This window comes from Oncorhynchus nerka, linkage group LG27, assembly GCF_034236695.1.
Source record: "Oncorhynchus nerka isolate Pitt River linkage group LG27, Oner_Uvic_2.0, whole genome shotgun sequence".
Classification (NCBI taxonomy): Eukaryota; Metazoa; Chordata; class Actinopteri; order Salmoniformes; family Salmonidae; genus Oncorhynchus; species Oncorhynchus nerka.
In genome coordinates this window covers 98,783,357-98,795,856 of record NC_088422.1, presented here as the reverse complement: position 1 = coordinate 98,795,856, position 12,500 = coordinate 98,783,357, and the positions used below count along the sequence as shown (strand labels likewise).

Below are 12,500 nucleotides of genomic sequence, written 5' to 3'. Positions count from 1 at the left end.
TACTGTATGTCTGTATATCTATAGCTGGTCAGTACCTGTATCATACTGTATATCTATATATCTATAGCTGGTCAGTACCTGTTTCATACTGTATATCTATAGCTGGTCAGTACCTGTTTCATACTGTATATCTATAGCTGGTCAGTACCTGTTTCATACTGTATATCTGTATATCTATAGCTGGTCAGTACCTGTTTCATACTGTATATCTGTATATCTATAGCTGGTCAGTACCTGTTTCATACTGTATATCTATATATCTATAGCTGGTCAGTACCTGTTTCATACTGTATATCTATAGCTGGTCAGTACCTGTATCATACTGTATATCTATAGCTGGTCAGTACCTGTTTCATACTGTATATCTATAGCTGGTCAGTACCTGTTTCATACTGTATATCTATAGCTGGTCAGTACCTGTTTCATACTGTATATCTATAGCTGGTCAGTACCTGTTTCATACTGTATATCTATATATCTATAGCTGGTCAGTACCTGTTTCATACTGTATATCTATATATCTATAGCTGGTCAGTACCTGTATCATACTGTATATCTATATATCTATAGCTGGTCAGACCTGTTTCATACTGTATATCTATAGCTGGTCAGTACCTGTTTCATACTGTATATCTGTATATCTATAGCTGGTCAGTACCTGTTTCATACTGTATATCTGTATGTCTATAGCTGGTCAGTACCTGTTTCATACTGTATATCTATAGCTGGTCAGTACCTGTTTCATACTGTATATCTATATATCTATAGCTGGTCAGTACCTGTATCATACTGTATATCTATAGATGGTCAGTACCTGTTTCATACTGTATATCTATATATCTATAGCTGGTCAGTACCTGTTTCATACTGTATATCTATAGCTGGTCAGTACCTGTTTCATACTGTATATCTATAGCTGGTCAGTACCTGTTTCATACTGTATATCTGTATATCTATAGCTGGTCAGTACCTGTTTCATACTGTATATCTATAGCTGGTCAGTACCTGTTTCATACTGTATATCTATAGCTGGTCAGTACCTGTTTCATACTGTATATCTATATATCTATAGCTGGTCAGTACCTGTTTCATACTGTATATCTATAGCTGGTCAGTACCTGTTTCATACTGTATGTCTATAGCTGGTCAGTACCTGTATCATACTGTATATCTATAGCTGGTCAGTACCTGTTTCATACTGTATGTCTGTATATCTATAGCTGGTCAGTACCTGTATCATACTGTATATCTGTATATCTATAGCTGGTCAGTACCTGTATCATACTGTATATCTGTATATCTATAGCTGGTCAGTACCTGTTTCATACTGTATATCTATAGCTGGTCAGTACCTGTATCATACTGTATATCTGTATATCTATAGCTGGTCAGTACCTGTTTCATACTGTATATCTATAGCTGGTCAGTACCTGTTTCATACTGTATATCTATAGCTGGTCAGTACCTGTTTCATACTGTATATCTGTATATCTATAGCTGGTCAGTACCTGTTTCATACTGTATATCTGTATATCTATAGCTGGTCAGTACCTGTTTCATACTGTATATCTATAGCTGGTCAGTACCTGTTTACCTGTTTCATACTGTATATCTGTAGCTGGTCAGTACCTGTTTCATACTGTATATCTGTATATCTATAGCTGGTCAGTACCTGTTTCATACTGTATATCTGTATATCTATAGCTGGTCAGTACCTGTTTCATACTGTATATCTGTATATCTATAGCTGGTCAGTACCTGTTTCATACTGTATATCTGTAGCTGGTCAGTACCTGTTTCATACTGTATATCTGTATATCTATAGCTGGTCAGTACCTGTTTCATACTGTATATCTATAGCTGGTCAGTACCTGTTTCATACTGTATATCTGTATATCTATAGCTGGTCAGTACCTGTTTCATACTGTATATCTGTATATCTATAGCTGGTCAGTACCTGTTTCATACTGTATATCTGTATATCTATAGCTGGTCAGTACCTGTTTCATACTGTATATCTATAGCTGGTCAGTACCTGTTTCATACTGTATATCTATATATCTATAGCTGGTCAGTACCTGTTTCATACTGTATATCTATATATCTATAGCTGGTCAGTACCTGTATCATACTGTATATCTATATATCTATAGCTGGTCAGACCTGTTTCATACTGTATATCTATAGCTGGTCAGTACCTGTTTCATACTGTATATCTGTATATCTATAGCTGGTCAGTACCTGTTTCATACTGTATATCTGTATGTCTATAGCTGGTCAGTACCTGTTTCATACTGTATATCTATAGCTGGTCAGTACCTGTTTCATACTGTATATCTATATATCTATAGCTGGTCAGTACCTGTATCATACTGTATATCTATAGATGGTCAGTACCTGTTTCATACTGTATATCTATATATCTATAGCTGGTCAGTACCTGTTTCATACTGTATATCTATAGCTTGTCAGTACCTGTTTCATACTGTATATCTATAGCTGGTCAGTACCTGTTTCATACTGTATATCTGTATATCTATAGCTGGTCAGTACCTGTTTCATACTGTATATCTATAGCTGGTCAGTACCTGTTTCATACTGTATATCTGTATATCTATAGCTGGTCAGTACCTGTTTCATACTGTATATCTATAGCTGGTCAGTACCTGTATCATACTGTATATCTGTATATCTATAGCTGGTCAGTACCTGTTTCATACTGTATATCTATAGCTGGTCAGTACCTGTTTCATACTGTATATCTATAGCTGGTCAGTACCTGTTTCATACTGTATATCTGTATATCTATAGCTGGTCAGTACCTGTTTCATACTGTATATCTGTATATCTATAGCTGGTCAGTACCTGTTTCATACTGTATATCTATAGCTGGTCAGTACCTGTTTCATACTGTATATCTGTAGCTGGTCAGTACCTGTTTCATACTGTATATCTGTATATCTATAGCTGGTCAGTACCTGTTTCATACTGTATATCTGTATATCTATAGCTGGTCAGTACCTGTTTCATACTGTATATCTGTATATCTATAGCTGGTCAGTACCTGTTTCATACTGTATATCTGTAGCTGGTCAGTACCTGTTTCATACTGTATATCTGTATATCTATAGCTGGTCAGTACCTGTTTCATACTGTATATCTATAGCTGGTCAGTACCTGTTTCATACTGTATATCTGTATATCTATAGCTGGTCAGTACCTGTTTCATACTGTATATCTGTATATCTATAGCTGGTCAGTACCTGTTTCATACTGTATATCTGTATATCTATAGCTGGTCAGTACCTGTTTCATACTGTATATCTATAGCTGGTCAGTACCTGTTTCATACTGTATATCTATATATCTATAGCTGGTCAGTACCTGTTTCATACTGTATATCTATATATCTATAGCTGGTCAGTACCTGTATCATACTGTATATCTATATATCTATAGCTGGTCAGACCTGTTTCATACTGTATATCTATAGCTGGTCAGTACCTGTTTCATACTGTATATCTGTATATCTATAGCTGGTCAGTACCTGTTTCATACTGTATATCTGTATGTCTATAGCTGGTCAGTACCTGTTTCATACTGTATATCTATAGCTGGTCAGTACCTGTTTTCATACTGTATATCTATATATCTATAGCTGGTCAGTACCTGTATCATACTGTATATCTATAGATGGTCAGTACCTGTTTCATACTGTATATCTATATATCTATAGCTGGTCAGTACCTGTTTCATACTGTATATCTATAGCTTGTCAGTACCTGTTTCATACTGTATATCTATAGCTGGTCAGTACCTGTTTCATACTGTATATCTGTATATCTATAGCTGGTCAGTACCTGTTTCATACTGTATATCTATAGCTGGTCAGTACCTGTTTCATACTGTATATCTATATATCTATAGCTGGTCAGTACCTGTTTCATACTGTATATCTATAGCTGGTCAGTACCTGTTTCATACTGTATATCTATAGCTGGTCAGTACCTGTTTCATACTGTATATCTGTAGCTGGTCAGTACCTGTTTCATACTGTATATCTGTATATCTATAGCTGGTCAGTACCTGTTTCATACTGTATATCTGTATATCTATAGCTGGTCAGTACCTGTTTCATACTGTATATCTATAGCTGGTCAGTACCTGTTTCATACTGTATATCTATAGCTGGTCAGTACCTGTTTCATACTGTATATCTGTATATCTATAGCTGGTCAGTACCTGTTTCATACTGTATATCTGTATATCTATAGCTGGTCAGTACCTGTTTCATACTGTATATCTATATATCTATAGCTGGTCAGTACCTGTTTCATACTGTATATCTATAGCTGGTCAGTACCTGTATCATACTGTATATCTATAGCTGGTCAGTACCTGTATCATACTGTATATCTGTATATCTATAGCTGGTCAGTACCTGTTTCATACTGTATATCTATAGCTGGTCAGTACCTGTATCATACTGTATATCTGTATATCTATAGCTGGTCAGTACCTGTTTCATACTGTATATCTGTATATCTATAGCTGGTCAGTACCTGTTTCATACTGTATATCTATATATCTATAGCTGGTCAGTACCTGTATCATACTGTATATCTGTATATATATAGCTGGTCAGTACCTGTTTCATACTGTATATCTATATATCTATAGCTGGTCAGTACCTGTTTCATACTGTATATCTATATATCTATAGCTGGTCAGTACCTGTTTCATACTGTATATCTATAGCTGGTCAGTACCTGTTTCATACTGTATATCTGTATATCTATAGCTGGTCAGTACCTGTTTCATACTGTATATCTATATATCTATAGCTGGTCAGTACATGTTTCATACTGTATATCTGTATATCTATAGCTGGTCAGTACCTGTTTCATACTGTATATCTATAGCTGGTCAGTACCTGTTTCATACTGTATATCTGTATATCTATAGCTGGTCAGTACCTGTTTCATACTGTATATCTATATATCTATAGCTGGTCAGTACCTGTTTCATACTGTATATCTATAGCTGGTCAGTACCTGTATCATACTGTATATCTATAGCTGGTCAGTACCTGTATCATACTGTATATCTGTATATCTATAGCTGGTCAGTACCTGTTTCATACTGTATATCTATAGCTGGTCAGTACCTGTTTCATACTGTATATCTGTATATCTATAGCTGGTCAGTACCTGTTTCATACTGTATATCTATATATCTATAGCTGGTCAGTACCTGTATCATACTGTATATCTGTATATATATAGCTGGTCAGTACCTGTTTCATACTGTATATCTATATATCTATAGCTGGTCAGTACCTGTTTCATACTGTATATCTATATATCTATAGCTGGTCAGTACCTGTTTCATACTGTATATCTATAGCTGGTCAGTACCTGTTTCATACTGTATATCTGTATATCTATAGCTGGTCAGTACCTGTTTCATACTGTATATCTATATATCTATAGCTGGTCAGTACATGTTTCATACTGTATATCTGTATATCTATAGCTGGTCAGTACCTGTTTCATACTGTATATCTATAGCTGGTCAGTACCTGTTTCATACTGTATATCTGTATGTCTATAGCTGGTCAGTACCTGTATCATACTGTATATCTATAGATGGTCAGTACCTGTTTCATACTGTATATCTGTATATCTATAGCTGGTCAGTACCTGTTTCATACTGTATATCTATAGCTGGTCAGTACCTGTTTCATACTGTATATCTATAGCTGGTCAGTACCTGTTTCATACTGTATATCTATATATATATAGCTGGCCAGTACCTGTTTCATACTGTATATCTGTATATCTATAGCTGGTCAGTACCTGTTTCATACTGTATATCTGTATATCTATAGCTGGTCAGTACCTGTATCATACTGTATATCTGTATATATATAGCTGGTCAGTACCTGTTTCATACTGTATATCTATAGCTGGTCAGTACCTGTATCATACTGTATATCTGTATATCTATAGCTGGTCAGTACCTGTTTCATACTGTATATCTATAGCTGGTCAGTACCTGTTTCATACTGTATATCTATATATATATAGCTGGCCAGTACCTGTTTCATACTGTATATCTGTATATCTATAGCTGGTCAGTACCTGTTTCATACTGTATATCTATATATCTATAGCTGGTCAGTACCTGTTTCATACTGTATATCTATAGCTGGTCAGTACCTGTATCATACTGTATATCTGTATATATATAGCTGGTCAGTACCTGTTTCATACTGTATATCTATAGCTGGTCAGTACCTGTATCATACTGTATATCTGTATATCTATAGCTGGTCAGTACCTGTTTCATACTGTATATCTGTATATCTATAGCTGGTCAGTACCTGTTTCATACTGTATATCTATAGCTGGTCAGTACCTGTTTCATACTGTATATCTGTATATCTATAGCTGGTCAGTACCTGTATCATACTGTGGGTGTCATTACCTGTGTCTGGTACATTTGAACCAGGTGAGGGTGTCATTACCTGTGTCTGGTACATTTGAACCAGTTGAGGGTGTCATTACCTGTGTCTGGTACATTTGAACCAGGTGAGGATGTCGGTGCATCTTGTGTAGTAGACCTGGTCAAAGGGGTGGGCATAGGACTCCTGGACCGTCACAGCATAACTGGTGGAGAGGAAGAGACAGGATGCTTTGAGGACACTTTAGGCTCCTCAAACAGATACACACCAACACACACACACACACACACACACACACACACACTTTCCATATTATGTCACTTAAAAAAATATATATATTTTATTTCACCTTTATTGAACCAGATAGGCCAGCTCACCTTTATTTAACCAGGTAGACCAGATCACCTTTATTTAACCAGGTAGACCAGATCACCTTTATTGAACCAGATAGGCCAGATCACCTTTTTTTAACCAGGTAGGCCAGATCACCTTTATTTAACCAGGTAGGCCAGATCACCTTTATTTAACCAGATAGGCCAGATCACCTTTATTTAACCAGGTAGGCCAGATCACCTTTATTTAACCAGGTAGGCCAGATCACCTTGATTTAACCAGGTAGGCCAGATTACCTTTATTTAACCAGATAGGCCAGATCACCTTGATTTAACCAGGTAGGCCAGATTACCTTTATTTAACCAGGTAGGCCAGATCACCTTTATTTAACCAGGTAGGCCAGATCACCTGCTCTCTATCCTTATTCTGTCATCTACTCTCTATCCTTATTCTGTCATCTACTCTCTTTCCTTATTCTGTCATCTACTCTCTTTCCTTATTCTGTCATCTACTCTCTATCCTTATTCTGTCATCTACTCTCTTTCCTTATTCTGTCATCTACACTCTATCCTTATTCTGTCATCTACTCTCTTTCCTTATTCTGTCATCTACTCTCTATCCTTACTCTGTCATCTACTCTCTATCCTTACTCTGTCATCTACTCTCTTTCCTTACTCTGTCATCTACTCTCTTTCTTTATTCTGTCATCTACTCTGTTACCTTTCCTTACTCTGTCATCTACTCTCTTTCCTTACTCTGTCATCTACTCTCTTTCTTTACTCTGTCATCTACTCTGTTACCTTTCCTTACTCTGTCATCTACTCTCTTTCCTTATTCTGTAATCTACTCTCTATCCTTATTCTGTCATCTACTCTCTTTCCTTACTCTGTCATCTACTCTCTTTCCTTATTCTGTCATCTACTCTCTTTCCTTATTCTGTCATCTACTCTCTATCCTTACTCTGTCATCTACTCTCTTTCCTTACTCTGTCATCTACTCTCTTTCCTTATTCTGTCATCTACTCTGTTACCTTTCCTTACTCTGTCATCTACTCTCTTTCCTTATTCTGTCATCTACTCTATTACCTTTCCTTACTCTGTCATCTACTCTCTTTCCTTATTCTGTCATCTACTCTGTTACCTTTCCTTATTCTGTCATCTACTCTCTTTCCTTATTCTGTCATCTACTCTGTTACCTTTCCTTATTCTGTCATCTACTCTCTTTCCTTATTCTGTCATCTACTCTGTTACCTTTCCTTATTCTGTCATCTACTCTGTTACCTTATTCTGTCATCTACTCTCTATCCTTACTCTGTCATCTACTCTCTTTCCTTACTCTGTCATCTACTCTCTTTCTTTATTCTGTCATCTACTCTGTTACCTTTCCTTACTCTGTCATCTACTCTCTTTCCTTACTCTGTCATCTACTCTCTTTCTTTATTCTGTCATCTACTCTGTTACCTTTCCTTACTCTGTCATCTACTCTCTTTCCTTATTCTGTAATCTACTCTCTATCCTTATTCTGTCATCTACTCTCTTTCCTTATTCTGTCATCTACTCTCTTTCCTTATTCTGTCATCTACTCTCTATCCTTATTCTGTCATCTACTCTCTTTCCTTATTCTGTCATCTACACTCTATCCTTATTCTGTCATCTACTCTCTTTCCTTATTCTGTCATCTACTCTCTATCCTTACTCTGTCATCTACTCTCTTTCCTTATTCTGTCATCTACTCTCTTTCCTTATTCTGTCATCTACTCTCTATCCTTATTCTGTCATCTACTCTATCCTTATTCTGTCATCTACTCTCTTTCCTTATTCTGTCATCTACTCTCTATCCTTACTCTGTCATCTACTCTCTTTCCTTACTCTGTCATCTACTCTCTTTCTTTATTCTGTCATCTACTCTGTTACCTTTCCTTACTCTGTCATCTACTCTCTTTCCTTACTCTGTCATCTACTCTCTTTCTTTATTCTGTCATCTACTCTGTTACCTTTCCTTACTCTGTCATCTACTCTCTTTCCTTATTCTGTAATCTACTCTCTATCCTTATTCTGTCATCTACTCTCTTTCCTTACTCTGTCATCTACTCTCTTTCCTTATTCTGTCATCTACTCTCTTTCCTTATTCTGTCATCTACTCTCTATCCTTACTCTGTCATCTACTCTCTTTCCTTACTCTGTCATCTACTCTCTTTCCTTATTCTGTCATCTACTCTGTTACCTTTCCTTACTCTGTCATCTACTCTCTTTCCTTATTCTGTCATCTACTCTATTACCTTTCCTTACTCTGTCATCTACTCTCTTTCCTTATTCTGTCATCTACTCTGTTACCTTTCCTTATTCTGTCATCTACTCTCTTTCCTTATTCTGTCATCTACTCTGTTACCTTTCCTTATTCTGTCATCTACTCTCTTTCCTTATTCTGTCATCTACTCTGTTACCTTTCCTTATTCTGTCATCTACTCTGTTACCTTATTCTGTCATCTACTCTCTATCCTTACTCTGTCATCTACTCTCTTTCCTTACTCTGTCATCTACTCTCTTTCCTTATTCTGTCATCTACTCTGTTACCTTTCCTTACTCTGTCATCTACTCTCTTTCCTTATTCTGTCATCTACTCTCTATCCTTATTCTGTCATCTACTCTCTATCCTTATTCTGTCATCTACTCTCTTTCCTTATTCTGTCATCTACTCTCTATCCTTATTCTGTCATCTACTCTCTTTCCTTATTCTGTCATCTACTCTCTTTCCTTATTCTGTCATCTACTCTCTATCCTTATTCTGTCATCTACTCTATCCTTATTCTGTCATCTACTCTCTTTCCTTATTCTGTCATCTACTCTCTATCCTTACTCTGTCATCTACTCTCTTTCCTTACTCTGTCATCTACTCTCTTTCTTTATTCTGTCATCTACTCTGTTACCTTTCCTTACTCTGTCATCTACTCTCTTTCCTTACTCTGTCATCTACTCTCTTTCTTTATTCTGTCATCTACTCTGTTACCTTTCCTTACTCTGTCATCTACTCTCTTTCCTTATTCTGTAATCTACTCTCTATCCTTATTCTGTCATCTACTCTCTTTCCTTACTCTGTCATCTACTCTCTTTCCTTATTCTGTCATCTACTCTCTTTCCTTATTCTGTCATCTACTCTCTATCCTTACTCTGTCATCTACTCTCTTTCCTTACTCTGTCATCTACTCTCTTTCCTTATTCTGTCATCTACTCTGTTACCTTTCCTTACTCTGTCATCTACTCTCTTTCCTTATTCTGTCATCTACTCTGTTACCTTTCCTTACTCTGTCATCTACTCTCTTTCCTTATTCTGTCATCTACTCTATTACCTTTCCTTACTCTGTCATCTACTCTCTTTCCTTATTCTGTCATCTACTCTGTTACCTTTCCTTATTCTGTCATCTACTCTCTTTCCTTATTCTGTCATCTACTCTGTTACCTTTCCTTATTCTGTCATCTACTCTCTTTCCTTATTCTGTCATCTACTCTGTTACCTTTCCTTATTCTGTCATCTACTCTGTTACCTTATTCTGTCATCTACTCTCTATCCTTACTCTGTCATCTACTCTCTTTCCTTACTCTGTCATCTACTCTCTTTCCTTATTCTGTCATCTACTCTGTTACCTTTCCTTACTCTGTCATCTACTCTCTTTCCTTATTCTGTCATCTACTCTCTATCCTTATTCTGTCATCTACTCTCTATCCTTATTCTGTCATCTACTCTCTATCCTTATTCTGTCATCTACTCTCTTTCCTTACTCTGTCATCTACTCTCTTTCCTTATTCTGTCATCTACTCTGTTACCTTTCCTTACTCTGTCATCTACTCTCTTTCCTTATTCTGTCATCTACTCTCTATCCTTATTCTGTCATCTACTCTCTATCCTTATTATGTCATCTACTCTCTTTCCTTATTCTGTCATCTACTCTCTATCCTTATTATGTCATCTACTCTCTACACACACACACACACACACACACACACACACACACACACACACACACACACACACACACACACACACACACATCATATAGTCTCCTATCTTTCCATATTATGTCACTTTAAAAAAATGTGTGTATATGCCATGTATATGAACCATGCCATGTATATGAACCATGCCATGTATATGAACCATGCCATGTATATGAACCATGCCATGTATATGAACCATGCCATGTATATGAACCATGCCATGTATATGAACGTGACAAGACTGACACCTTCTCTGAGTCAGGAGAATTCATTTATCAGGATCATTATAATGATACATGCAAAGAAACGGAAATAGAAACTAAGGTAAAACAGGTCGACAGTAAACATGTTTTATCCCCCATGATGCACCGCTCATCCTTGTGTCGATCAGTGATCATTATTCCAACGTCGGAGAGAGAGAGAAATTGTTTTCATTTTTGTTTTGTTTTTCTTGTTGGAAATTAAAAGTTGATAGTTGACTATGTAAGAGAATGGACTATACTTCTATATAGGAAGACACATTGATCTAAAACAGGATGTGTTTTTATGTCCAGACTAGGGACATTTATACTGGTAGTAACATAATGACTGCGAACTATTTACATTGACCCGTTGTTGTCTATCATTTACACTTCATGCCAACGGTCTCTATACAGCGCCAGTTCAAGAGATGTTGAAAGACATTTCATTTGTAAATACCAACATTCTATAGGTTGTTATGGGAAACGTACATGACTGTAAAACAGGACAGGAGATATGCTTGTTCAAAGTCTGGCGTGGGATAAACAGTCTAATGAACAGAAACATGAATGGGCTGAACTTATAGGTCATGACAATAGCTCAAACAGGACAGGAAATATACTTGTTCAAAGTCTGGCGTGGGATAAACAGTCTAATGAACAGAAACATGAATGGGCTGAACTTATAGGTCATGACAATAGCTCAAACAGGACAGGAAATATACTTGTTCAAAGTCTGGTGTGGGATAAACAGTCTAATGAACAGAAACATGAATGGGCTGAACTTATAGGTCATGACAATAGCTCAAACAGGACAGGAAATATACTTGTTCAAAGTTTAGAATTTCAGTTGATTACTATAGCCTCCCCCTTTCGCCAATCAGTGTAAATCTGTAAATGTCTATAGCAAGAGGCTACATTCACCCAAGTTTAGTCAGAATCGGGCCAGTGCTGTCTAAGACACTGTGGGTGATGAGCGTACTAAAGGTACGGAGTCAGATCCACAGTCCTGATTTCAACAAACCAAAGTGCACATAGCTTTCTGTCATTTCAGCTGCTTGATGTGATTGTGTGTTAGCTTCAGTTGGCTAGCTAGTGGTGCCAATGATTTGTTTACCATAGCAACCATTTCAAATTACAATGGATAGAATGAACGACCAGCCCATTTGCTTAGCAACATCAGAATCTCAGAACTATTTGGTATGGTGTTACAAGGAAATAAAAATTATTTACTCAATATAATTTTTAAAAATGCATGAAAACATGTCGTCAATCTTTTTTTAATATGTTGGCAACCATTTTATAAAAGCCATATGGCCCTCGAACATGGGAATTACAGAGAATAAAACCCTCCAAAGGGCTGTTTCCTTTGGCTTCCCTTTCGTGCCTCAGTACAGCCCTTAGTCAGGAGTTATCACATGATAATGTGCAGATTCTCATGCCTTATTGCTTAACTAGCTGACACTTATC

The 12,500-nt window shown here is 36.6% G+C and overlaps 1 protein-coding gene across 1 annotated transcript in view; it reads right to left on the bottom strand.

The window, feature by feature from the left end:
- LOC135565141 (multiple epidermal growth factor-like domains protein 11) overlaps nucleotides 1-12,500 on the bottom strand; it is a 21,472-nt gene that overhangs the window by 5,945 nt on the left and 3,027 nt on the right. Inside the window, exon 2 of the mRNA XM_065011201.1 lies at nucleotides 6,570-6,671. Within this exon, the coding sequence (XP_064867273.1) occupies nucleotides 6,570-6,671 (102 nt within the window). The remainder of the gene's footprint in view (nucleotides 1-6,569; nucleotides 6,672-12,500) is intronic.